The 27,248-nt window shown below is 53.2% G+C and overlaps 1 protein-coding gene across 1 annotated transcript in view; it reads left to right on the plus strand.

Moving 5' to 3' along the window:
- The window catches only part of MAP3K14 (mitogen-activated protein kinase kinase kinase 14), a 43,477-nt gene that overhangs the window by 13,628 nt on the left and 2,601 nt on the right, over window positions 1-27,248 (plus strand). Inside the window, exons 2-14 of the mRNA XM_059150519.1 lie at window positions 9,933-10,208; window positions 11,309-11,378; window positions 13,171-13,381; window positions 13,488-14,093; window positions 15,059-15,196; window positions 20,983-21,112; window positions 21,349-21,480; window positions 21,947-22,051; window positions 23,484-23,647; window positions 24,049-24,199; window positions 25,708-26,091; window positions 26,260-26,366; window positions 26,782-26,926. Coding sequence (XP_059006502.1) covers window positions 9,953-10,208; window positions 11,309-11,378; window positions 13,171-13,381; window positions 13,488-14,093; window positions 15,059-15,196; window positions 20,983-21,112; window positions 21,349-21,480; window positions 21,947-22,051; window positions 23,484-23,647; window positions 24,049-24,199; window positions 25,708-26,091; window positions 26,260-26,366; window positions 26,782-26,926 — 2,599 coding nt within the window. The 5' untranslated portion in view covers window positions 9,933-9,952. The remainder of the gene's footprint in view (window positions 1-9,932; window positions 10,209-11,308; window positions 11,379-13,170; window positions 13,382-13,487; window positions 14,094-15,058; window positions 15,197-20,982; window positions 21,113-21,348; window positions 21,481-21,946; window positions 22,052-23,483; window positions 23,648-24,048; window positions 24,200-25,707; window positions 26,092-26,259; window positions 26,367-26,781; window positions 26,927-27,248) is intronic.

Here is a 27,248-nt window from a genome sequence, read left to right on the forward strand (position 1 = left end):
ACCATGAGACCCTTTTTTGAGTGATCGCTTGTTTCCATTATCAAAGTAATACTCCCCCAAAGACATCTCTGGGGGGACACATAAGAAACCGGTAACTGAGATCCCCTCGGAGGGATGGAGCAAGGACGAGAAGGCCATACACTTTTCACTGTATAGCCTTTCTGTATTTTTTTAAACACTCGGAAACATGATCTGTTACAAAATGAAAACTGGGAAAAATAATACCTGCTGTCTGGAAAAAACGTGGAAAAACCAGAAAAGTATAAAAAAATTGAAACACCGTTGCGTGTCTGTGCTAGGTGTCTGCATTTTTATTTATTTTTATTTCTTTAAATATTTTGAGATTTTATTTATTTGAGAGACAGAGAATGAGCAGGGAGAGGGGAGGGACAGAGGGGGAGAGAGACAGACTCCCCACTGAGCGGGGAGCCCAATGTGGGGCTCGATTCCAGAACCCTAAGATCATGACCTGAGCTGAAGGCAGATGCTTAACTAGCTGAGTCATGTTAGTGTCCCTTTTAAAATATTTCATTTATTTATTAATTTTGGATAGAGAGCATGCACACAGGGTGGGGGCAGACAGAGGAGGAAGGAGAGGGACAAGCAGACTCGTGCTAATTGCTGAGCCTGACGTGAGCTCGCTCCCAGGTCCCTGAGATCATGACCCCACCCAAAATCAAGAGTCAGAAGCTCAACAGACTGAGCCATCCACGAGCCCTGGTTACATTTTTATAAAGGTTGATGTAGTATACAGACACAGGCTAGGTGGGATCATACTCTAGATATACTTCTTAATCTTTTCTCTATTAATACTGTGTCCCATCAGCATTTCCATATAATTAAAAATTATTTGTAAACATCATTAATGGATGTACCATGATTTAATTAATAATTATCCTCCCTCTGTAATCAGACATTTTTATTCCAGCTTTTATTATTATAAAATACACTAAGCATCTCTGATGAGGCATCTTTTTCCATAATCCTGTTTGCTACATTATCTAGACACAGTTCTCTGAGCTGTGCACACAAGAAATGACTCTCTCCTCTTGGTGTAATGCGTCTTGTTTCCAGAGTTCTTTCGTCTCCGTTATTTCATTTGAGGAGTAGGGGAGGGTGATGGTGTGGGGGCCTGGGTGAGGCTAAGTTGAGTGAGGAGAGCCAGTGCCACAGGCAGTCAGAAAAGGAGGTGACAGTTCGGTGAAGCTATTGGGAGGGACTTCCTGGAGACCTAAGTCCAGCTTGGGGGTGAAGGACAGACTGGGTGTGTAGGGCGGCCCCCACAAGACATGGGACACACAGAGACCTATAGATTTGAGCAGCAAGCGAGTCTGATGTGGAGAGATCAGACTGGCCACAGCCAGACCCTGTATTTTTAGGGAAATAGTGGTCAGACAGATTATGGACCACAGAGTTGATACTGGGCCCATAAGTAATGCAGAGCTACCAGATGTCTTTGAACTTGAGGTTATCTTAAAGACAGGATATTTTCAGATTAGCTTGGGATGGGAGGGGGTCCAGGAGAAGCTGGAAGTGGGTGAGGCCTGTGCTAATAGAATAGACAGACATGATTGCCTAGAACATTTGAAGGGGCCTGTAGACACCAGGGTCTCTGTATGCGTGTGGGGCTAGCCAGCGTGGACGGGCATGTGGTGGCAGCCGGAGGACAGTCAGAAATTTTGTTCTGTACATTTCATTCACCAAGCAGTTTGACCTGTGGAATTGGCAAGACTGAGTTTCTGTGGGCATGACAGGTCTTTATTTTAAAATTGATCGGCAAGATTTTAATGATTGAGGTGCATTCGCGTTTCCTATCCTCAATGATCCTTAATGGGAAACACTAAACCAGAAATTGCTCTCCTGGGATGCAGGCCTCAAGCTGGCGTGCCAGGCTGGTTTGGAGATGCCTCCAGCCTCACTCGGCCTCTCCACCTGGCGAGAAAAATTCAGCAAGGCTCCCAGAGCGTGGAGTATTGTTAGCGCAGGCTAGAGATACGGGGTGAGAGTTCTGTCCCAAGGGCATAGTTTACAAGTCAGTACCCACGTCCCCATCTGCCCCTACCCTGTAGGTTCCTCCCTCTGGAACTCTGCCTCCGAATTCTACCCCTCTTCCTAAGAATTTGACCCCCGCGTGACCCAAGCTTTGCCCACCAGCAACTTGGAGCTGTTTGATTCTTCCAGACTCACCTCTCTGTGCCTTAACTTTTGCCATTCCCTCCACTTAGAATACCTTCTCCTTTTTCTTGGGTAGTTTTTGCTCACCCCTTGAGACTTAGTCTGAGGACTTTAGGAAGCCTTTTCTGACACCCACCAGGCTGAGCTAGATGTCCCTCCAAGTGTTCCCATTGTGTCTGCTGCATGTCTGTGTCTGTTGCTGTGTGACCATACTGTACTGTAATTTTCTAGCTCTATGTCTCTCCCTTGGTAGACTATGAGCTCCTTAAGGGACTGGGTCTTCTTCCTCGGTATACACCCAGTACTCAGCACAGAGCCCAGTCTCCAGCAGACCCAACCCATGCTCGAAGAAGGCTGTGTTATTAAGATCCTGCAGCTCTGGGCACCTGGGTGGGTCAGTTGGTTAAGCAACTGCCTTCATTCAGCTCAGGTCCCGGGATCAAGTCCCGCATCAGGCTTCCAGCTCCACGGGGAGTCTGCTTCTCCCTCTGACCTTCTCCTCACTCATGCTCTCTTACTGTCTCTCTCTCAAATAAATAAATAAATAAATATCCTGCAGCTCTCTTCGACAGGACACTCAAAGCAGAGGCCTCACTCATCCATAAAGCCTCAACTTGCTTCCGTCCTTAGGATTTTGAGGCTCTTTATTGGTTGCGTATAAGTTATAGCCTTTCATCTTAAATATTTTGTCTGATATGAATATTACATATCTTTGGTTAGTATTGGTCTGGCATATCTCTTTTCATCCTTTATTTTCAGTCTTTCTTTTTTCTTTTTTTTTAAGATTTTATTTATTTATTTATTTGACAGGGCGATCACAAGTAGGTAGAGGGAGAGGCAGAGAGAGAGGAGGAAGCCGGCTCCCCACTGAGCAGAGAGCCCGATGCAGGGCTTGATCCCAGGATCATGACCTGAGGTGAAGGCAGAGGCTTTAACCCACTGAGCCACCCAGGCGCCCCTATTTTCAGTCTTTCTATATAATTTTATTTTGTCTCTTTTAGTAAGCATCTAGCTGGATCTTTTAAAATCTTATCTGATTGTCTGTCTTTTAATAGCTGGGCTTAATCTATTTGTGATTAATCCTGCCTTAATACTTCAACTTACTTTTGCCCCCTTCATTTCTGTTCTCATTTTATACTTAGTATCCTTTTCCTTTGCTCCTTTTTTCCTTCTTTCCTTGCCTTTTGTTAGAGTGATCAAGGTTTCTGGTTTTTTTTGCCCTCTGGTTTAGAAACCCTGCATGAGTGCCTTATATGTGGGCGGGGGGGGGGGGGAGGGCGGTGGTGGTGGTGGTGTTTGTTGTTGTTTTAAGAAAGTGGAATGACCTGTTAAAACTAATCAAGTCAAACATTCTAACATCTCAGGAACATGTGGTGGTAACCCACCTAGAAGTCTGACCAGTTTATCACTGATTCGGCTTTTACAGGAGATCCCTCATTTTTAGTTCTTGTGTTTCCTGCCTATACAGGCCAAGCAGTTAACTACGAAGAGTGAGCAGATCCTGTGGGCAAAATGGGAGCAGTAATAGCCACATGGTAGTAATACTGCTCGGGCCCTTGATGTTCCAGGGGCCTTTGGCAACAAGCTTTTCTTCTAGAATGGAACTGGGAATCTTTGGGTCCCCGAGGAAAGGGCCAGGAAGCTTTAGCTCTAATCCCATGGTTGTTGCTCTAGTTGTATAAATTGGCACTCGTTTTTTCCTGCAGGAAGTTCATCTCCTAGAGCCTTAATTTCTTCATCTGTAAAATGGAAATAATATCACCCACCCTGCAAGGTTTCTGTGAGTTATCGAAATGGATAAAGCATATTACGCATGCCCAACGCACAGATGACATCAAATGAATGATCCCGGTTAGTACAGGCCCTGGCACTTAGGGGACCCTCCCTGAACACTTGTGCAGTGAATGCAGGAGCTTCGTTGAGGGGCTAGGTGATAAAGGATGGATAGTAATAAAGGAAGGAGGCATTCTCTACCAGAGCAAGAAGGTGACCAAAGTAAAAGAATCTGAGGCTTACCCATTGCTGCTGTGCTCAGGCAAGTGAGAGGAGCAGACTGGCCAGAACAGAGGCCGGGGTGGGGGAGTCTGGGGAGAGTAGGCAGGTCAGAAAGGGGAGCCAGCGCTGAGCGTGTACGAGGATCTCTGGGTCTGCTGGGCCGGATGGCTGTGTTTGCCAGGCCAGCTCACTCTGCCTGCAATTGACCTTGGTTCCTCTCCTGCTCAGCCCCTCATTCTTGATAGGCAGAAGCCAGCCCAGTGTGGCCTAGTGGCCAGGCAAGCTCACGGCTTAAAAGAGGAAGCATCAGAATAAGATTGGTTTTCAACTAATATCTTATTAAGGAAGTTGAGTCATTCTACTTCTGCTATTTGTCCCCTCTGGGCATTCAGAGGAGGACAAGTTTTTACTTCCAGATGAAATAGTCATGGTCTGCCCTAGTCTCTCGGTGGACATTTCCAAAATGAGCCTGTAAAACAGAGATTTTTATTTGCCTTTTATATACAGAGACCCGAGGCTCAGTGTGTTGAATGCTTTAGCTATAGCTGAACACCTCGACTCTGTCGCGCCCACACTGCGAAGTCCCATTGTCTCAATGATGGCATTTATGAGGCAGATGAAGGGCAAGAGAATGAACTTTTATTCAACATCTTCTGTGGGCCAGGCAGACCGACTGGCATTTCGCATAATCTGCCTCTTCCAGTCCTCAGAACAAGTCGGAAGCAGCTGAGAGAAGAATTCTCAGCGGCTTGCTCAAGGTTGAGTGTGCGGGCTTGGGGACAGCCACGTAGGTCCAGACCCACCTCTGCAACTAGTAACCGTGTGGCTGGTCTGGCAGGCCCCTGGCCTTTTCCGAGCCTCAGTCTTCACATCTGAAAATGAGGGCAGTAATGGTAGGGGCTTAGTGAATATCAAGAGTGATCGTTCTGAATTGGTCATCCTGCCCTCAAATGATCCTGACAAATCGGTTATATTTGGGGAACTAGAAGAGACCTCAGAAGGTTTCCTAGGCCACTGGTTTTCAAACTCTTCCTCGGAAGAGGACCTAGCGTTCCACAGAAATCCTTGGTGGATGAAGGGAAGCTGAGGATGTGAGGCTCCTGCCCACCTTCTCTGGCAGAGCAGCTGGTTCTCACATGAGTTACATGTCATTTGCGTGCTTCTAGCTCTTTTATATATTGGGCGTTGAGCTATGATTTCATTTGACAGAAACGGTCCCACTGCCTTTTTTTTTTTAAAGTTGCCAAGGCTAGAACCCAGATCTTCTGGTTCCTAGTCTGGTGTTTTTGCTGCACTTACTAAAAAAGGGAACTGAAATATGAAGGTTATCATCACTGAAGATCAAAATAAAACATATTTTTGTAGCTTCCAGTTAATCGGCAATTCATTTAGCCTAAATTCCAGTCCTGTCACAGAATCCTAGGAACAGAAATTTCGCTGTCAGAGAAAACGTTACTGTCATAGCCTTAAACAAGAACTGTCTCATCAAACTTCTTGTAGTGATGGAAACGTTCTCTATCTGCACTAATACAGTAACTAGTATAATGGAGGAACTGATTTTTAAGTATTATTTAATTTTATCAATTTTTTTTGAAGATTTTATTTGTTTATTTGACAGAGATCACAAGTAGGCAGAGAGGCAGGCAGAGAGAGAGGGGGAAGCAGGCTCCCTGCTGAGCAGACAGCCCGATGCGGAACTCGATCTCAGGACCCTGAGATCATGACCTGAGCCGAAGGCAGAGGCTCAACCCACTGAGCCACCCAGGTGCTCCTAATTTTAATCGATTTAAATGTAAATAGTCACATGTGGCTAATGGCTGCCATATTGGACAGCATGGCCTTACAGTATAGACCAGGGATCAGATGGTAGTCTCTGACCCCTTGGCACAGAATCACCCAGAGAACTTGTCGAAAGTACAGATTCTGGGCCTACTGCCTAGCAACTGTTTCAGGAGGTCTAGGGCAAGTGCATTTTAGAATCATCTGGTTATTTTGACTTGCAGTCAGGTGGGAAACTGCTACATTATTCAGCTCTTCTTTGTCATGGTAGAGCAGTGCCAGAATCATGGCCTTGATCTTCTGAAGAGACTGTAGCAACTTTCTGGGGAATGTCAGACCCTTGGAAAATGTGATGGAAGCTGTGGACCTCTTCCCTGTAAAAATACAAACTGTATATAGTTTCTGTGAGTCACAGACCATCCTGAAGCTGTCCTTGAACCCACATGAAGAACTCCCCAACTTGGTGGTGCCCAGATGGCTCAGTTGGTTAAGCATCTGACTCTTGATCTCAGCTCAGGTCTTGATCTCAGGGTTGTAAATTCAAGCCCTACACTGGGCTCCATGCTGGGCATGGAGCCTACTTTAAAAAAAAAAAAAAAAAAAAGTCCCAACACAGACAACAGAGGTTTACTAGCTGGTGAGGGAGCCAAGTTTGTCTCAGGCCCAGGAGCCTTGCCCACAGCAGGCATGTCATACAGATAAGCCCAAAGATCACAGATATGCCCAGACTTCTCCAGGGGATCATCGAGGCCCCAGAGAAAACAGACAAGCAGTGTACATGCCCTAAAAGAATACTGAACCAGTAACACGCCTTTCCTTTCCCATTTGGTTTCCATGGCCTTGTAAGTGAACTCAGCGGGCTTGGCTATTACCAGTGCCCACATCTTCAGCTCTGACAGCGAGCAAAGGAGCAGGATGCATTTGAGGCCAGAGTGGAGCCAGGGCGAGCGTCCAGACTGAGTAATGGATTGGGATTTGAACTCACCTTCAAAGGCAGAGACACAACTGGCTCAGTCTTCACACCCCACAGGCTATAGGAGAATGAAGGGGCAGAGCTGCAGGGAAGTGGTCTGGGGCAACAAGCCCCAGAAAACAAGCCAGGGGCAAAGACCCGGCCTAGGAAGGCCGCCTGGCCAGCAGTCCCAGGCTCAATGCAGAACCCTATTTTTTGTAGGCCAGCCCCCTTGTAGAAGTGGGGAAGGAGGGACGGAGCAGACGTGTGTATGTGTAGGAGAGCTGCTGTCAGGCCAGAGTATCCTTAGAATAGCTTCTTGAACTTGGAGACTATCAGGGAGGGTCTGAGTCATGGTCATGTGGCACTGGAGAAGCTGTACAGCTCCCAGGCTGTGATTTTGTGCCCCTGGGAGGTGAGGATCAGCCTGTTTTCCCGTGCCCTTCACAGGTTCAGCTGCCAGCTGCTGGGTTAGCCTCTCAGCGGCCTGCCTGTTCCTCTGTATGCCTGCCAGCCTCTTGGGTGAGTCATCCGGCCACTGCAGAGGGGGCCCCGGGAGCCCGGCATGCTCTTGGAGACAAGGATCAGGGCCCCTGGCCAGCAGCCCAGCTCACTGCCGAGGCAACATGATGGCTCCTGGGGGGTGAGGGGCAGCCCCGCAGCCTCTCCGGAGGGCCATAGCTCAGGATGAGCCCTGTCCAACCGAGACAGGCCGTGTGAACCGCACAACAGCTGGGTTTCAGACCAGCTTGGTGCCCTCGAAGCAAGCCCTGACGGCTTGGCCTCATTTCTCTCGCTCCTCACTTGGGACTTTCTCTTCATCCCTGGTGCTCAGGGTCATCCTGTCCCTGAAGGTCATCCTGGGATACCCGCATCCAGCCAACATTGATCATCTCATCCGTGCCCTGCTAGGAGGGCACCACCCCCGCCCTCAGGAGCCTTCTGACCAAACAGGGCATGAGCTTCCCCCTGGGGTTTGCCTGGAGCCCAGGAGACTCTGGGAGGGGGCGCCACAGCCTGAAGCTAGGGCTTCTGCGTCCTGGGCCTGCAGTGCCACACAAGACTGGCTGACCTTGAGCAAGTTTCCACTTAATTAGCTTCAGTTTGTTTGAGTGAAAATGAGATTAAAGCACTCCTGAGGTCCTTCTCGGCCCATCTTTAATAGTGTTAGGTTCTGAGGGCTTGGGGTTTTTTCTTAAGACCCATTTTCCCCTGGCAAAGAGGCTGAGACAGGACGCCAGGGTGGCACGGTTGGTTATGCGACCGAGTGTTGATTTCAGTCAGGTCCTGATCTCAGGGTGCTAGGATTGAGCCCCATGTCTGGTTCCACACCCAGCCAGGAGTCTGCTTGAGGGTTCTCTCTCCCTCTGCCTCACTACCTCTCTCTTTCTCTCTCTTAAATAAATAAATTTTTAAAAAGAAAAAAAAATAAGAGGCTGGAGACAGCTGGGCACTTGGAAGCCAGAGCACCCCTTAGACTTCTCAAGGTCATCAGGTGACGTTGAGGCTGCCCATGCCCCTTCCCAGCATCCAGCATTCAGGGCGAAGCCTGGACATCTATGCTGAAAGCTGGTGCTGCTCTGAGTTCCGAATCAGCAGACCCTTGAAGGCAGAGCTGGAAGGATCAAATTAGTAGTGACCAGCCAGCCCTCTCCTACCCCCCTACCCACCGCTCCCCAGTCGGGCTGGTTCAGTGCCTCGTGGCTGTTGCAGGGCCGTGGACTCCGTAGGAAAAGGGCTTCAGCCTAGCGAGGCCCAGCACCCCACCGTCCCAGGTCAGCTCCTAGCCTCCCAGGGCAAAGGGCCAGTGGTGGATGGTTTGCCTTCACGCGGCCTGCCTTTCTGCCCCGAGAGCGAATAGAGCTGTGTTCTGGGCTGAGTGCCCGGCCAGCAGGGGACACTCCATCTGTTAGCCACAGCTTTAGACCAGCCTGCCAGCAGAGAGCACTTATTAAAATCCTCTCCGAATGTGGTGCCTTCTCAGGCTTGGCGGAAAGCAAGCCCCGACCTGGAGGGACCTACACTTCGGGAGCGCGCAGGCCCAGCATTTCAAAAGGTTCCCACATGGTAGCGATCCCAGATTGGTGCAGATCTCTTTCATGACAGCTCAAGTCTGCGTGCTGTTTGCACAAGGTTGTCTCAGCCCTGGGCTTACTCTCCCCCAGGGCTTCCGGGGAACGCATAGGACTGCTGGACATAGAACCCAGGGAGACGAGAAGCCCTGTGCTTTGTCTTCAGAGTCCTAGAGGTGTAGGTTGGCATTGGGCGCGCTAGTTAATTATTAAGCTCCACTACCAATATGATACCTGGGAGGGGTTTTCAGCAAATGAGCGTGGACGTTACAGAAGGAAGCCTGTCAGTTCCTTCTGGAAGGCCACAGACAGATGTGTCCTGGGAGAGGAGCTGAGTGCAGGCACTGCCATTTGCATGATGATTTCTACAAATCTTTCTACAAATATTCTACAAATTTTCTACAAATCCTCTTAATATGTCACATATGTGAAATGTATAAAATGTATATATCCACATGTAAATCTCTATACACACACACATACGTTTATCTACCTCCTGCTACGCAACAAAAACTTGATTTTCCCCATTTGGAGAAAAGCCACCATGGCCGGTGTAGACATGTCCTCTAGGAAGGCAAGGTCTGTGCAGAGTCCCTGAGGTCACTGGCAGTCTTGGAGTATGGATTCTACCACCGCGTTCCAGGGGAGCAAAACGCAGCATTAAAAAACAACAGAAAGAGATTCGGCCGTTATTTATAAAAACAAGAAAGAACAAACCCAGATGTCCGCGCCGTGGCCGTCCTGGAGGAAGTGGGCTGGAACCCGCCTCGCTGGGTGGAGTGGAGGAGTCTGCTTGTGGCAGTGTGGCTAGTAGGAAGAGGAGCCGGGGTGCAGAATCATGCCAAGGGTTGACTCCTTGGCCACTTGGGATGTTTGGAAGATCAGTATATGAGGCAGAAAGAGGCTGAAAGCCTCTACCCTGCTTTTCTCCTCCAACCTAGTCTGTTCTGGTCCCTCAGGGTGAGCGTGAGCCTGGGAGATGGCAGTGATGGAAATGGCCTGCCCGGGCGCCCCTGGTTCGGCTGCCGGACAGCAGAAGGAGCTTGCCAAAGCGAAGGAGAAGACACAGGCAATGGGGAAGAAGCAAGGCCCTGTCACCAAGCTCGAGGTTGTGGAGAAGAGCCCTGTGTTCTGCGGGAAGTGGGACATCCTGAACGACGTGATTACCAAAGGCACCGCCAAGGAAGGCTCTGAGGGAGGACTGGCCGCCATCTCCATCATTGCCCAGGCCGAATGTAAGGGCCGGGGCTGGTGACAGAGGGCAGGCGGGCTTGCGGGGGCATTGGGGGGGGTGGGGTGGAGCAGTCCTTGTGCCAAGGTGGCAGGGCACAGGGGCGGGAGGTCAGGGTGACCGCTATCAGAGATTTTCACAAGACACAGCTGGGGTGGGGGGTATGCTAAGAATGAGTCGAAGTGGGAGCTGTCACCGCGCTGGGGACTGCGTGGAGGCCTTTGTCCATCATGACCATAGCAGGGAAGGAGAGCCGGGAGACTTCACTGGTCCCGGGGCTCTTGGCAGGATCGTCAAGCAGGCCATCGGCCTTGTGCTGTGACCTTGGACAGCCCGAGCATCTCTGGAGAAGCCCCAGACAGGAAAGGCCAGGTCTTCTGGAAAGCCCCTCTGGGGCCTCTAGGCCCTTCACTACCTTCCACGTTGAGGTGGCCCCGCCCCAGAGAATGAACACCTGCTCTTCGGCCTGCAGGGCCCAGCACGGGGACATAGGCCAGTGCAGGGTGGGGCCTGTCGGGTCGTCTCTGCTTCCACTCCCAGTACTTCTGCATGACTTGGCATGGTGGCTGCCACCAGAGCCTGTGACTCCCGGGTGCCTGGCTGAGGCCGGAAGTGCTCCTTGCTACCCCCTGCCCTCCAAGGAGCTTTCTTGGGGTACAGCCTGGGGAGACGGTGGCATTTTCCCACATATCCACGTCCTTCCCCTGTCTTCCACTCCTGTCTGGCCGGCTTTTGAGGAGAAATGAGAGAATACAAATTAAAATCCTGGGGGACGTGATGGTCCTAGTACACATATACACATACGTTGATGGATACGACAGTTGACGTTTATTGAGCCGATATTATGTGCCGGCTGCCGCGTTGGGTGTGTTCCATGGATCTCACTTAAGCAGCACGGATAGTGAAGCAAGGAGGGCACCCCTCAGCACCCCCTCTGCTCCTGTTCATTGGGAAGGTGGGGCGAGGGAAGCTGGCGCTGGCAGGGGGCAGGCCGGCAGGCAGGTGGTCTGAGAAGGTATCCGCGAGACGCGTCTCTCCTCAGCGCCCAGTTCCTGTTCTTCCTCTCCTTCCTGCTCATCTAACCTCTTGTCCTTCACTCGCAAGGTGAGAACAGCCAAGAGTTCAGCCCCACCTTTTCAGAGCGGATCTTCATCGCTGGGTCCAAACAGTACAGGTGAGGAGGCCAGCCCGCGTGGGACCCAGGGAACCGAAACCGCGGCCTCCCTCCCCAGCTGCTCTCCCCAGTGACCCCTGGCTCCCTCCTCCAGCACCTGTGGTTCGGCTCTTGGAACCTGCCCAGGTTTTCCTGGCTGAACTGCTCTGTCAGCCAAAGGAGCTTTTCAAAAGCTTTTCACGGCGTGCGGATGACTGCCTCTGGGTCCTATCAGCTTGACATTTTATTTTTATTTTCCTCAGAGTCCCTGCTGCTCCCCCTTGTTTCCCATCAGCAGGGAGGGTGCTGGGAACAGGAGTGACTTTCCTGCTGGTGCGTGACCGCGAATGCAGGCGCCCGGGGGCCCGCTCCAACTGTGGGAGAAACCTGCTGGGGCCCTTTCTCCTGCGAGACACATCCAAGGAGGGATGAGGGTTTGGAAACAGGAGGGGGGACCGACAGATTCGCAGCTGGGTAGCCCCACGGAAAGGAAGCCAGAGTGAGGCTCAGTCTGTTCCCAGGCTCCCCATCCCCAAAGATGATTTTTTTGGCCAGCTGCAGGTTGAACTCGGAGACAGTTCCTGCCTCTACCAACAGGCAGACTTTTTTATCATTGGGATTTGGAAAGTGCTAGTGATGGAAAAAGGTTGTAGGGAAGGCTGCTGCCCTTGAACCAAGAATTGCTCAGTGTTTGATGGGAAGCCTTGTGCTGTCCCCAATGCCTTTTGGCCCAGGGTCGAGGGTTTCTGAGGGGCCTGAGCCGAAAGACCAGCTGCCTGAGAGCCCCTAGGCCTTTGGCAGCCCCTTAGGACTGGTGTGACTCTGCCTCCTTTGTGGGGGGCAGCAGTGAGGCCACAGGAGGGCAGCTGAGGCTGTGGTCTGCTGCACGGCCGTTCAGCATGGCTTTTTCAGACACTTATCTGTGGCTGGTGGCTTAATACCAAGAGCCTTGTGTCCATGGTGCTAGGCAATCTCTAGGCCATCTGAGGAGGGAAGGCTCCCCGCTACTGGGCATCAGCCCAGACTTGAGTTGTTGGGATTTTTTTTTTTTTTAAGATTTTATTTATTTCAGAGAGAGGGAGAGAGAGGGGGCACAAGCATGATGGGGGCATAAGGGCGGAGAGAGAAGCAGCCTCCCCACGGAGCAGGGACCCTGGGATCCTGACCTGAGCTGAAGGCAGACGCTTAACCGACTGAGCCACCCAGGTGCCCCCATAGTGTCTGTGTTTATGCAGCAACTTACATTCCCAGAAACCAGGTATCTCCAGGAACCAATGGGGGTGGAGGTGCCCAAACTCCCTGTCCCCCACCCAGAGACTATGGAAACAAGCCCTTGTCAGAGCTGAGAATGCCCGGTGTGGAGTGTGGCCCTCCAAGTCCTGTGTGCGCCCCCACAGCCCCCCAGGACCTCTCCAGGGACAGCCCACCCTGGAGAGCAGTGAGGGAACCCTCTACCCACCCATTCCCGCCCAAGAGCGGTGTGTGCCCCATCATGGCCGTGCGCCCCATTACGGTGGTAATAACCATTGTGTGTTGGAAGCTTGCTTGGGGATTAGGCGCTGAGGTAGGCTTTTTAAATGAGCATTTTCCTTTAAACCCCAGCTTTGTCCGCATGGCAGGAAATCCTATGCCCATTTTACAAATGAGAAAACTGAGGTTCCTTGGGCTTTAGGCACCTTCCCACATTCACACAAGCACTCGCCAAGCAGGGATCTGACCTCTGGGTCTTGAGGACTCTGACCGCAGTTACCTGAGCCGTCACACCCCCCTGCCTCCTCACACTGTCAACATGCGTACCTGTCCCTTCTGACAGCCAGTCCGAGAGCCTTGATCAGATCCCCAACAATGTGGCCCATGCGACGGAGGGCAAAATGGCCCGTGTGTGTTGGAAAGGGAAGCGCCGCAGCAAAGCCCAGAAGAAACGCAGGAAGAAGAGCTCCAAGTCCCTGGCTCAGGCCGGAGTGGCCTTGGCCAAACCGCTTCCCAGAACCCCGGAGCAAGAGAGCTGCACAGTCCCCGTACAGGTGAGAGCCATCGCCACAGCCCAGATGTCAGTCTCACAGGGCCTTCAGCTTGGTGCCCGGGCCTCGGCTCTGGCCCTGTGTCCTAACACCTGTGTTTTCCCCACAGGAGGATGAATCCCCCCTAGGCCCTCTGTATGTTAGAAACGCCCTCCAGTTCACCAAGCCTCTGAAGGAGCCAGGCCTCGGCCAACTATGCTTTAAGAAACTCGAGGAGGGCCTACGGCCAGCCCTGCCTCGCTCAGAACTCCACAAACTCATCAGCCCCTTGCAATGTCTGAATCATGTGTGGAAACTCCACCACCCCCAGGATCTCGGCCCCCTGCCCCAGCCCGCTCCCCCCTTCCCCTACAGCAGACTGCCCCATCCCTTCCCATTCCACCCTCTCCAGCCCTGGAAACCTCACCCCTTGGAGTCCTTCCTAGACAAACTGACCTGTGTAGATAACCAGCAGCCCCTGTCTGGCCCTCACCTGGGCAAACTGGCCTGTGCGGACAGTCAGAAGCCGGTGCCTGGCCCCCGCCTGGAGCCCAGCTGCCCAGCCCGCGAGAAGTTTTCCGTGGAGGAGTACCTTGTGCATGCTCTGCAGGGCAGCGTGAGCTCCGGGCGGGCCCACAGCCTGGCCAGCCTGGCCAAGACCTGGTCGGCAGGGGGTTCCAAGCCCCGGAAGCCCAGCCCCGAGACGGAAGACAGCGAGGGGGTCCTGCTGACCGAGGTAAGGGAGCGCCCACGCACCTGCCCCATGGAACACCCACTCTGGGGCCAAGAGCAGCGGCTGGCAGTCAAGTGGGACCCACTGGGGGGGGAAAGGAGCCTCGCTGGAAACCTGCCAGATCCACTCTCCTCGGTGGGGGGAGGGTCTTCACTCTCAATGGAAGTCACTCGTGCGCGTGACAACACATCTGACAGTAGGAAAATGCGAGGCTTTGGCAAGAGGCAGTATCCCCCACCCCACCTCCAGGTCGCGCTCAGGCCTTCTAGATGTTTCTATCTTGAGTTCTTCTGGTTGGTTAGCTCATTGTTGCTGTCGCTCTCATGTATGTGTCCATGCACACACGTGTGCGTGTGTGTGTTGTATCAGTGATGCGTATTCTGAGAAACAGGAATTAGCTCTGTCAACCTCAGACATTCACTCCCCACCCCCGCTATGAAAGACAAGGATTTTGCGCATCTGCGCTAACCCCGAAACCTGCCTTCTCCCCCCACCCCAGTTCTCTGCTGGAGAGCTTTGTTAATCTTAAGTCATTTCAGCAGACTTAAGTTTGGGGGCCTTCTTCCATCCATCTGTGACATGATCATTTGCCCCCTAACCCTCTTCACAGTCCTTCTCCTTCCTTTACCTTATAGCTCCTGAGCTGTATTTTTTCAATGTCAAGGTTGTTGACAGTTCCGTTTCTGTCCCACAACCACAAAGCCTGGGGAGAAGGATCTTTCATCACAAGGATCAGCTAGACTTGGGCCACCCACGAAGCTCTCCTTTGCCTTCACCTTATGCCTGTGACCCCCGCTGGTCCTGCCCCTCCAGAGCCCTGCCTCAGACCTGGTGATGTTTTTGGTTATGAGGGCCCCACCCCTGCAGCCTGGCAAGGACTGCCGCCCAGAGAGCCTTCCTCACTGTAACCCTTCGTCCCTCTGCTGCCCTGGCCACTGACACGGGCCTCTCTCTCCTGCCAACCCCAGAAACTCAAGCCGGTGGATTATGAGTACCGAGAGGAGGTCCACTGGGTCACGCGCCAGCCCTGCCTGGGCAGAGGCTCCTTCGGAGAAGTGCACAGGATGGAAGACAAGCAGACCGGCTTCCAGTGTGCCGTCAAAAAGGTACGCGGAAAAGAAAAAGCTATGGCCAGGCTCTGGGAGCTGCAGAGCAGCCTTTCTTGCAAGGGCAATCCGCGGGCAGCCATAGTTTGACTTGTTAACGGAGGCTGGCTGTTGCTGGGCACCCTGGGGTCAGCTGGCCCTGGAAGGGAGCAGTGTCAGCCACATGTCCCAGCCTGGGAACCGCATTTGGTGTGCGTGTGTGTCGGGAGTCTGCAAATGCACCCACGTCCTGGGCCACTCCTGTTGCCAGGGCCTTCAGGGACAAGTCCAGACCCGGAAGGCAGTTGGCATTGTGGGATTCATGTTGAGCTGAAACCCCTAAACTGCACAGTGGGGGTGCTCGCACCTGGGCCAGAAAGTAATGACCAGAGCAGTAGCCTGTACCTAACAGGTGCCTCTTGCGTGAAGCTGAGCACTGGGGAGTCAGATCTGATTTGGGTCCGGGCTCTGCCTCCCATTGGCAGGAATAAGAGGTCTTGGGAGGTGGACATTATGAGGAAATGCGACCTACATCGAGAGACCCAGGCTTGTCTGTCTCCAGAGTTCAGCTGTGAACCAGTCTTTAGGAAGGGGCTGGGGGAGAAGGCTCGTGGTTCTAGGATTCGATGCAGAGGCATGAATCACCTCTCCAGCTCCCTCATTTCCCCAGTGATAGACCTTGAGACCAGAGAGCATCGTGTGCCTGGCTTCAAGCCACACAGCGAGGCCTGGCACTGAGGCCTCCTTTGGTCAGGGGACCCTGTCCGGGCCCTGCGGCAGAATGCAGACCTTGCTGTCGGGCCTACTCTCCTTCAGATGTCTTTTATCCTACCCTGGCTCTCAGCTCCCTTGACCTTGTCCTCGGCCCAAACTCAGCCTCAGAGCTAGTGCCCAGGGCCACAGGAGGCAGAAATGAGAAACCCTTCCCTGGGACACGTTCTTGGCTCACAATAAAGGGACATAAGCTAGTGTAGTGATGGATCTGGTTTTCAAGTAGGTTTTGTCAGGGACACTCTGCTCTCCAAGAGGAAAGAAGAACCAAGTAGCCAGACCAGGCTGAGCCCGCCCGCCCACTCAGGCCCTGTGCACAGGGGACACCACTGCTGTGGCTCTCGGCGCTGAGGACACACGTGGGGATGTGAATCACCTGCCTTCCTTGGCTTGTGTGTGGGGCCAGGATGTTCAAGTCTGGGGGTTTGGGTCGCTGGGTAACAGGCCGAGAGGGGACTATCCGTAGGTATTACCCCAAACTTCAGACATACCCTGTCAAACAAGCAGGCTCCGCCCTGGGCCAGAGCACAGTCTGGCGGTGCACGGGTCAGCCTCCTCCCCTGGAAGCCAGGGCTCCGTGCCTGACCTCCTCAGCCACAGCCCCACCCCACACACAGGCCATCAGAGAAGGCTCAGCTGTCCCTCCTGAGGGGCGGGTGGCAGGACAGTGAGAGTGTGAAGCGTCCTGGAAACCTAGGCCCAGTGCTGGGGAGAGCTTAGTCACTGGGCTGCTCAGCTGTTGCCCTGCTGAGGTTCTCGGAGTCCAGGCAACGAGGTAAACAACCCTGATATAGTAGAAGAGGAGAGATACTCCGTTTCTCACCTCCTCAAGGCAGGCGGAAAAGCTCCAACCACACCAAGTGGGCTCCCAATGCTGGACTGTCCACCCCCCCTGTCCCCTACCCTGCCCCACGACCTCAAGTGGGATGGCTCTTTGACGGCCCGCACAGCTGCCAACAAGGCGGTCAGCGGGGGCTTGAGGGGAGCAGTGGGGCAGGCACGGGCGTCCTTTAGCATTTTCAGCTGGAAGATTTGAAAAACAGTTTCCGGCTAAGAGGGTAGGGTTGGGGGAGGGGGCAGGGATCGGAGGTCAGGGGGCACAGGGGGTCAGAAAAGTCTGCGCACCCTCCTCCGGTGTTCCTTGAGGAGGACCCAGCACGTGGTACAACAGCACTTCCTTGGTCCTCCTTCTAGAACATTAGTGGCCTCAGGTCAGATGCCAGTTGGCCCTGAGTACAGGGTTTAATGTAGGCGGTTTTATTAAGGTTTTGCTTGATCTTTTAATCGCAAATAAACATAGGCCCATTATAAAATAATCCAGAGGATATCCCAAAAGTCTCCCTGTTCCCCAATCCATTCGCAAAGGTACCTGCCCTTTGACTTTTTAGACTTGATTTTATATATGTATATATATTTATATTTATATGAACATATAATTTATTTTTGAAAGATTTTATTTGAGAGAGAGCAGGGGGAGTGGGAGACACAGATGGAGAGTAGTAGACCTCCTGCTGAGCAGGGAGCGCAGTGCAGGGCTCGATCCCAGGAGCCTGAGACCATGACCTCAGGGGAAGGCAGATACCCAACCGACTGAGCCACCCAGGCACCCCATAAACATGTAGTTTCTTTTATTAAAATGAGATTATACTCTAGAGGCCGTGCCATGTTTTTCATGTAATAGTAGATCATGGTCACATTTCCTTTTTTTGGTACAAAGACAGCTCTCTAGTGCTTTTCCTGAATGCAGAAGTCAGTGGCTGAAGCTACAGAACGCATGAGCTCCTGGAACTCTATTCTGTGGCGTACTTGTATGTGGTGTGTGTGTACACACACATCTGGCTCAAGTGTGGAGTTCTGGCTCCTTTTGGCTCTGCCACTGATCTGGGTTAGTGTGGCCTTGGTCAAATCCAGCCAGCTGTTAACAAAGCCCACCGTGCCAGGGGCTGGACACAGAAGGGCAGAATCCATGCACCTGCCCCAAAGGAGCTGGGGGTGTAATGGGGCAGGGACATTTCCGTGGCCTAAAGATGGTAGAAGCCGCCATCAGCAAGGTACGTGAGTGAGGGCAGCCCGGACACATGTTGAGGAAGCAGAGCCAGGACTAAGGGGAGAATAGCTCCATGGTGAAGAATAAGAGGGGAGCCCTGTGTTCACTGGACTTCTGTTCATTGGGCCCCGTATTGTGTTTTCACCTATTTTATGTTCCTGAGATCTTTAAAAGAATATACAGAATCGTGATTATACAGATACAATATACAGATGAAATAAAATGGATACAAATACTTTTTTTATGGATGAAATAAAATGGATACAGATACTAAAGAGGGGAGACTCTCAAGAAGGAGAAATCAATGCCCAAGGTCAGCATGCAGGCCGCTAAGCCGAGGGAGGTGGCTTGTGGATTTGGCAGCTAGGTAATGGCTGACCACACTTCCCCCCACCCCCGGGGTATGCTCGCTCCTGAATGGATGTGGGGGAGAAAAAAAAACAAAACAGTCTGGATATAAAAGCTTAGACTCCTGGAAAGGGCTTCAGTGGAGCAGGGTAGCTGGCAGGTCTGGAGTCAGGCTTCCATAACCAAAACTCCCACCTCTGAGACTGCCAGTGACCTTGGGCAAGTCACTTGTCTGGACTTCAGTTTCCTTGCCCCACAGGCTGCTGTAAGATGCAAACACTGATGCTTACAAAGCACTTAGAACCGGACCCGGCGTGTGTGAAGTGGGCAGTAAATACTAGTTTGGGGGGGAGGGGTATTTATTGATTTATTTTAGGGAGAGCACATGCACGCACGCGTACAGACGCACGCGCATACACACATACCACACAGGTGTGGGGGGGTGGGGCAGAAGGCGAGGGAGAGAGACTCCCAAGCAGACTTCCCACTGAGTGCAGGCTCCATCCCAGGACCCCAATGAGGGCACTGAAGTCCAGGGATGAGCAGGAAGGCCAGGTACATTCTCCCCACCCCCTCAGGGCTGTCCTTTCTGCTTCCTCTCCCTAATGCACATTATATTTTGAAGTGTCCCCTCTGACCCCCTTGTATCTGGGTTTGTTTGGTAGTTTTTTTTTTTTTTCAGAGATTTCTATTTTTAAGTAATCTCTGCGCCCCACATTGGGACTTGAATTTACAACCCTGAGATTAAGGGTCGCACACTCTATCCACTGAACCAGCCGAGTGCCCCTGGGTGAGAATGCTTTTAACATTGTTTTAACATTACTGGGACACTCCCAAGGACTTAGGGATGTCTTCCTAGTTAAAGCAGAGGTTCTCAAATGTTCTTCACAACTTTTAGTGTCAGTCATCTTTCATGGCATCCCAGGTCAAAACAAGTACCTAAAAGTTCCGTTTACTGAGTAATTAGGTCACACAGAAGTGTTTAGCCTGACGACTTGGTGGTCATTTGAATAACAGTGCAAAAGTGGAAAGAAAATTTTTCTTCTGTTCATAACCTTATTTACTTATGGAATGTATGCCTCAGTGGGCACTGCACAATTCTCAAATTTGAAATCTGATTAGACACCCTCACCTTCCTCTCCTGCTCCACGTTATCCCCCCTGAAGTACTTAGGTCACAGCAGCCTCCAGAAACCCAGCTCCCTAAAGACTGGAGCACAAGCTGATGCCGAAACCGAACCGTCTGGAGCTAGTAGTTTGCATGATGCCCCACGGCCAGCCATCACCACTGTTTCCCTCCAATGCCAAACACTGCAGTGCCCGGCGGAGTCCTCTGGGGTGCCCCAGACTGCCCCTACTCGCGCTGCGGGAGCCAGAGAGTTAAAGACATCACCTAATCCAAGTCCTGTAGGGTGAATTCTTTCTAGCTCAGGTTCAGAGCTGGAAACACTGACAAAGAGTCAAAGTTTATGCGAGTTGATGAACCAAACCAGATACTCTGTAACCAGAAGACTTTTTCCACTGATAGGCGAAAGTCCAAAAGCCCAAAAGCCCCACCTCGGCAGATCTCCTGCCAAGTCAGCAGGTCTCCCAGCCAAGCCCGGCCAGGTCCTGACTGATTTCTTCCAGGCTGGTTTGGTTGCCACGGGCGCCCCCTGGTGGTGCCTCTCAAGGCTAACACGAGAACCAGCACCAGCCAGAAAGGAGGACACGGCACTGTTAGGAATACTAAGTGTTTAATAAGCTGCTCTTATCTGAGCTGGAAGGAAGGGGGTGCCTTACATTTCCTGAGCACCTACGGGTTGTCAGGCCTGGTGCTGAATATCATCCTTCCAAATCCTCACTCTACGCGGGAGCGGATACCACTGTCACCACTGTTTGCCTGTGCAAAGAGAGTTTAGGGGAAGTGATCTACCTTTGGAAACGGCCAAGCCAGAGTCTCTCCCAGGCCTATTTCTTCCTGCCATACTATGCTGGCCCCTACACAGAGGAGTTTGTGGTCCCTGCAGGAGGGGCCTTGGCCAAACCCCTCCCCCTAAGAAGCCTCATCTTAGGCCCAGATCCTGGGGAAACAGCTGCAAACAGAATAAACAAGGATTGCTCCGTCTACATGGACATTTTCGTCCTCAGGGGAAAAGACAAATAATTCGGAGCTGAGAAAAGCGCTGAGAAGGGTGCTGACAAGAGCCAGGATCTTGGCTACATCAGCTCTGGCTGCAGATACGATGGAAACCCGGCCTCTGGGGAAAATAGATGTGGATGTTGATAAACAAAAGGTCCCACGTCCTAGAAATGGCCCAGCCATTTGGGCTGGGTGTGGGGGGGGAAGTTCTGTGTTTGGCAGATTTGAGCGTGGGCAGCATGCCAGGGGCCTGGATAAGGGTTGTGGTTTTTTGTGTGATTCTAAGTGTTTCCACACACATCCGCAGTGCAGAACCTTAACCAACTACTAGAAGTTGAACATGACCCCCAGGGTGCACAGTTTAGCCTCTGAGGGTCCAGTGGGCCCACCAGGGCCCTGCCTGGCCTCAGAATCGACACGGGGGATTGGGAGTCTCCCTGCAGGGAGTCTCCCTGCCAGGATGCTAGGGAAACAGCCTGGGCACGCACCCTGACTCACAGCTACCTCTGGGCCCCGCCAGGTGCGCATTGAAGTGTTTCGGGCAGAGGAGTTGGTGGCATGTGCAGGATTGACTTCCCCCAGAATCGTCCCTTTGTATGGAGCTGTGAAGGAAGGTCCTTGGGTCAACATCTTCATGGAACTGCTGGAAGGTACGGAGCCAGGCGCCACTCTTTCCCCCTCGCAGCTCAGAGCCAAGACTTGGGGTTTTCCCGGGTCTTGGCCAGGTTGACCTTGGTCCCCACTTACTTCATTTTTAACCTCTTGACCCTGTGACGTGGGCAGAAAAGGCCTACTTTCCGACCACCTGCCCTTGGAAGCCCTTTGTCCTTGGCCTGCCTACAGGCCTGGAAATGCCCCATGTAGAGACTGGCCATTGGTCTCCTAGGTGGCTCGCTGGGCCAGCTCATAAAGCAGAAGGGCTGTCTGCCGGAGGACCGGGCCCTTTACTACCTGGGCCAGGCTCTGGAAGGGCTGGAATACCTCCACACCCGAAGAATTCTGCACGGAGATATCAAAGGTGAGGCTCACACCCCAACCACTCTGGTCCCCAGTGGGCTCCTTCCTTACCTTACCCTTCCCGATCCTTCTGGGCCTGCCTCGCCATTCCCCGTGGCAGGGCCTGTGTCAGGCTGGGAAGGGCAAGTATGTTTCCCAAGCCCTCAGCCTGACACCGTAGTCGCCAGTGGGCAGCGCTGCCCACACAGCTCCTCCGTCCTGGTGACCACTGGGGGAGGGTGGGGACACCAGAGCTGAATGGCAGCGTCCCAGGAGTAAACTCTGTCCCTGTACCCCAGACAGCCGCCTGCTGCCTGCCTCTAAGCCGGAACCGATAACACTCTTGCCTTCCTCATGAGTAAGGACACTCAGCAGAAACAGCAGCTGCCACTTGGGGTCAGCCAGCAGTGGCCTCGCTGGAGGTCCTGATTGGGCTGGGGCCGGAAGGGACTCACCTGTTCCTCTTCTTCTCTGGGGTGGCCTGGCAGCTGACAACGTACTCCTGTCTAGCGACGGGAGCCGTGCCGCCCTCTGCGACTTCGGCCATGCTGTGTGCCTTCAACCTGATGGCCTGGGGAAGTCACTGGTCACGGGTAAGCCCCGCCCCCCACCACCCTCCCCACCCTTGACTCCGCATTGGCCCCATATCTTCTCCCGTGCTTTCCCTAAGAGCAGTCAGAGACAGGAGCACATTTTGTCCTCCATTATATTTCAGCCCCTCGACAACAGATCTTCTCCTTAGAGCCCCATGGTTCCAACCCACTTGTACCGCCTATATGGGGAGCTGTGCTCCCAGCCTGTGGCCTCAGCCCTCCTGGGCCTCTGAGCACAGTTTCTGGAAGCACAGCAGGATGGCTGACCGAGGGGCCTAGGCTCTGTAGCTGGAGAAATGCTTGTTTTTAACACACATTTTTCTGATTTTTTTTTAATTTTTATTTATTTATTTGACAGACAGAGATCACAAGTAGGCAGAGAGGCAGGCAGAGAGACAGGAGGAAGCAGGCTCCCCGCTGAGCAGAGAGCCCGATGCTGGGGTCGATCCTGGGACCCTGGGATCATGACCTGGGCTGAAGGCAGAGGCTTTAACCCACTGAGCCACCCAGGCGCCCCCAGTTTTCTGATTATTAAAATAATCCACATCCACTGTAAAATTTTTGGCAATTATAGAGTTACGTGCTATAGAAGAGGAGGAGAAAAGGAGCCTCCACACTCCCCTTGCCCAGAGAGACAATCATGAACATTTTAAGTAATTCCTTCCAGGCCAACTTTTTTCTTTTTTAACCCTGTACGTAGTTAAGGCCGATATAACCCAGTTTTGTGCCCTGCTTTTTTCATTTATAGCATTAAGCATAAAATTATTTCCTCTTGACCAAAAGAAAAAGTCTTTTAGAAGTGATTCGGTTATTAAAGGACTGTCTTGGTAATTCTGAAGAAACAGACTGAAGACGGACCCCCGCCTGTCACTTTAAAATAACTAGTGGAGTTTTTTAATTTTATATTTCTATTTTAGAAATTATTATAAGAATAATTTCTATTCTAAAAATCTTTTGCAGAAAGTAGAACTAAGCAAAAATAAAAAATACAAATCACCAGAGGGGGAAAAAAATCTTCACATCTGGTATTGATCCATCTAGTTTTCTATGCATTTAAGTTTTCTTTTTTTTTTCCTCTTCACTCACTAAAATTTCAGAAACATCAAACCATTAATTAGTCTCCTACAACCTAATTTTCAATGCCCAGGGCCCTCCCCATTTTTTAAAAAAAATATTCTAAGGATGGGGTCCATAGGGTCGAGTCCCTGTTTTGAGTGATACAGCCTTTGCACCAGTTCCCAGTGGGGCCCCTGACTTAGCTTACCCTCTGGCAAGTTTGGTCTAGAAGCTTCCTTTCTATTCAAGGTACTTGAACAGAGACAAATTCCAGGTATTTCAGGAATGGGCTGGGGGCCCGGGGTGGGGGTCACTGCCGAGGCTCTTGCCCACCCGAGTTCACAGTTGGCTTTCTGGTCTCCCACCGCCTTCCCAGGGGACTACATCCCTGGCACGGAGACCCACATGGCCCCGGAGGTGGTGATGGGCCAGCCCTGTGATGCCAAGGTGGACGTCTGGAGCAGCTGTTGCATGATGCTGCACATGCTCAATGGCTACCACCCGTGGACCCAGTACTTCAGGGGGCCGCTCTGCCTCAAGGTCAGTGCCAGCACCTGGGAGGTGAGGACGGACACCCAGCCTCCGGCTTGCGGTGGCCTCGCTCTGGGCTGCTCTTTGGCAGCAGATGGGAACAGGAAGAGGCCTCATCCTAAATGTGGGGTCCTGACTCAAATACTTGCCACCCAAGTCTGCGGGCTCCAGGGGAGAGCCTGAGGGAGGGATCCCCTCAAGTTCATGGCAGGTCGGGCCTTGCCACCTGACCCTGTCCCGGTCTGCCCAGCCCCCTTCTTCCCTTTCCTTGGCAAAGTCCCAGCCCTCTCCAGTCTTTGTGACCAACTCCAGCCCCACAGGGTAGGGGAGAGTGGAGAAGAGCCAGAACTGGAAGCTGGGTGCTGGGAGTGAGGGGAGACAGGCCGCCCATGTCGCCTTCTGACCCACAGATCGCCAGCGAGCCCCCGCCTGTGAGGGAGATCCCGCCCTCCTGCACCCCGCTCACTGCCCAGGTCATCCAGGAGGGGCTGAGGAAAGAGCCTGGCCGCCGGGCCTCTGCGGTGGAGCTGGGGGGAAAGGTCAGCCAGGCGCTGCACCACGGTAAGAGTCCACCCCTGGCTGCAGCGGCGGGGAGAGGCGACAGTGGGGTGTCGTGGTTAGGGGCAAGGTACTTGACCTCTGAGCACCTTGGTGGCCTGGTTGTCTCCATCTAAAGCATGGGAATGACACCCACCGTGGGCTTGTTGGAAGACCAGTGATGGAGAGAAGTGCTCTGTGCTGTGCCTCGATGCTCGGCCGAAGGGGGCCAGAGACTACAACATGGAGAGGGGGGCTTGATCTGATGAGGAATCAGTGACTGTGAGATAAAGCCAGGTGGCACTTCCCAGCCAGTCAGTGAGAAAAGGCAGAAAGTCAGTAGCACCCAGTGGCAGGGAGGGTGTGGGGCAGGGGCCCTTAGCTCTGCTGGCGGACACCTCACAGCACGTTGTCGACATCTGCACACAGGTGACCTGTGAGTCGTTTATGGGAGGGGAGGAGGGTGCAGGGGCACATCCCTTCCTGGGAGCTCGGAGGGGCCAAGGGCAAGGGGTGGCGCACAGGGTGTGTCCCGTGGAACTCCAAAGGGCAGTGAAAGCAAGACAGTGTTCTCGGAGGAGCCTGGCGGGATTTTCAAACTGCGGTGCCAGGAAAATGGACAGAACGAGGCCCTTTTTTGTAAACAGAACAATCCCTTTTTTGTAAACTAAATACTGATAAATAAAAACAACATACACTTTGCAGAAACATAATTAGACCCTAAGGGACACATCAAACATAATAGAATGTCACTGGGAGGCGGGCAAGGGAAAGGCAGTGGTTATGGGGATCACGGGAATAAACAAAACAGGAGAGAGACCTCACACGCCCCCCCCAACACAGACGAGCTGCCGCCCCCACCCGCACTCTAGAGCAACAGTTCCCCCGGAGAGACTGACTGTCGGGGGTGGGGGGTGAGAGAGACGAGGGGGGCAGGAGGAGGTCGAGGAGGCCAGTTTACATGGGAATTTGAAGTTGCTGTGACCTCAGGGCTGTTTTTTTATTTTTTAAAGCTCTTATTTATTTCACAGAGAGAGATCACAAGTAGGCAGAGAGGCAGGCAGAGGCGGGCGGGGGGGGGGGGGGCGGGGAACAGGCTCCCCGCTGAGCAGAGAGCCCTATGCGGGGGCTTGATCCCAGGACTCTGGGATCATGTCCTGAGCCGAAGGCAGAGGCTTTAACCCACTGAGCCATCCAGGTGCCCTAGGGCTGTTTTTTAAATCTTCTCTTTACTAGTGACAGAGTAAAGCCATTTCCTGCAGCCATTGCTGTCATTTTTAAATTTATGATTGTTACCTAGAAGGAAGATGGAATAGGTAGAAATATTGTCGTATTCCCATCGTGGAAGGCCATCCTATGGAAGAGGCCTCCTTCAAGACCACACAGCGCCCTCCTAAATTGTGTCCCTTAGTGGGACCAGAGTTCTCCCTCGCTGCTTGCTCCCAGCCCTCTGCTCAGGAAGGGCCACCCGGTCTGGCCCAGAGTCCGGGTTGGCCTGTTTTCCCCCTCACCAAGCGTGCTCTGTTTTGCAGTGGGAGGTCTGAGGAGCCCTTGGAGGGGAGAGTGCAAAGAGCCGAGAGATCCGCCGCCACTCCCAGCCCAGGCACTGCCCAGCCAAGGCCACTCTCCCCGGACCCCGGAGACCCCGCACGCCCAGCCAAGGGAGCTCTCGCCTGGGACTCCGGGGCCCCAGCCAACTGAGGACACGACAGGCGGGGCCCCTCAGCTCCAACCTCCACTGCCCCCAGAGCCCCCAGAGCGGAACAAGTCTCCGAGCCTGACCTGGGGCAAGGAGGAGTCTGGGGCCTGGGAGCCGATGCCTCTGTCCTCCCTGGACCCGGCCCCTGTGAAAAACCCCAGCTCAGCGGAGCGGAAGGCTACGCTCCCTGAACAGGAGCTGCAGCAGCTGGAAATGGGTACGGGCAAGCCATGGCTACGGCCCCCGGGTCCCTGGGCGCAGGCCCGGACCTCCCCCAGGGCCTGTGCACCTGCCCCCGGAGGTCCACTCCTGCAGTCCAAGCGGCCAGACACCCAGACAGGCCATCCGCTCCCGGTTGACAGCCATCCTCTACGTCTCTCTGCAGAACTATTTCTGAACAGCCTGTCCCAGCCCTTTTCGCTGGAGGAGCAGGAGCAAATTCTCTCGTGCCTCAGCATCGACAGCCTCTCTCTGTCCGACGACAGTGAGAAGGTAAGCTGGCCGCAGACCCTTTGTGTCCCGCTGGGGAGTGGGCTGCGTGCGAGCAGTGGTAAAGGGAGGCTGAAGGGAATCACCCCTTCCTTTCGGAAGGGCTCCCCACCAGGGCAGGGGTTCATGGTGTCTCAGAAGGAGACAATCCATCTTCAGCCCACCTGGGAATTGGGGAATGGTTGGCTAGTAAGGATGGCGGGAAGAAGATTTGGGCTTGGGTTCTTCTAGAAATATTCCTCAGCTCAGCCCCCTGTTTACCCCCAAAAGTACCCAGTAGAGTCACACTCCAGCCCAGGACGTGAGCAGTTCCTCACCCCCAGGAGAGGGCCCATAGCCCCTGCGCCCCCAATCCAACCAAAGGCCGGAGACAGCCCCCTGAGCCCAGGGGCCTGAGTCGTACCCACTGTTGTTTCAGAACCCATCAAAGGCCTCCCAGAGCTCACGGGACACCCTGAGTTCCGGCGTGCACTCATGGAACAGCCAGGCCGAGGCGCGCAGCTCCAGCTGGAACATGGTGCTGGCCCGGGGGCGGCCCACTGACACGCCGAGCTATTTCAATGGTACAGCCCAGCTCTCGCCTGCTCAGCCGCTCCACGAGACCTGAGCCACCTGGGGCTGGCGAGTCCAAGGGAGTTTAGGTCTCCCTTCCCCTGGCGGGCGAGGGGGGGAGGAAGGCTCCTGGTGCCCAGACTGGAGTGGCCATTAGGTCGGTTTAGAGCAAAGGCCCTCTCTGGCCAAGAACCTTTCCTGGTCAGGCAGTGAAGGCCCATTGCCTCCACGGGCTGCTGATGGAGTTCCAGAAGGCCCCTCGCTTGGGGCACAAAGCAGTCTCTCCTGGCCTGGAGTCAAGAAATAATGTCTTCGGAAGGGAAACAAGGAACA

The sequence above is a fragment of the Mustela lutreola genome, chromosome 15 (genome assembly GCF_030435805.1).
Source record: "Mustela lutreola isolate mMusLut2 chromosome 15, mMusLut2.pri, whole genome shotgun sequence".
Classification (NCBI taxonomy): domain Eukaryota; kingdom Metazoa; phylum Chordata; class Mammalia; order Carnivora; family Mustelidae; genus Mustela; species Mustela lutreola.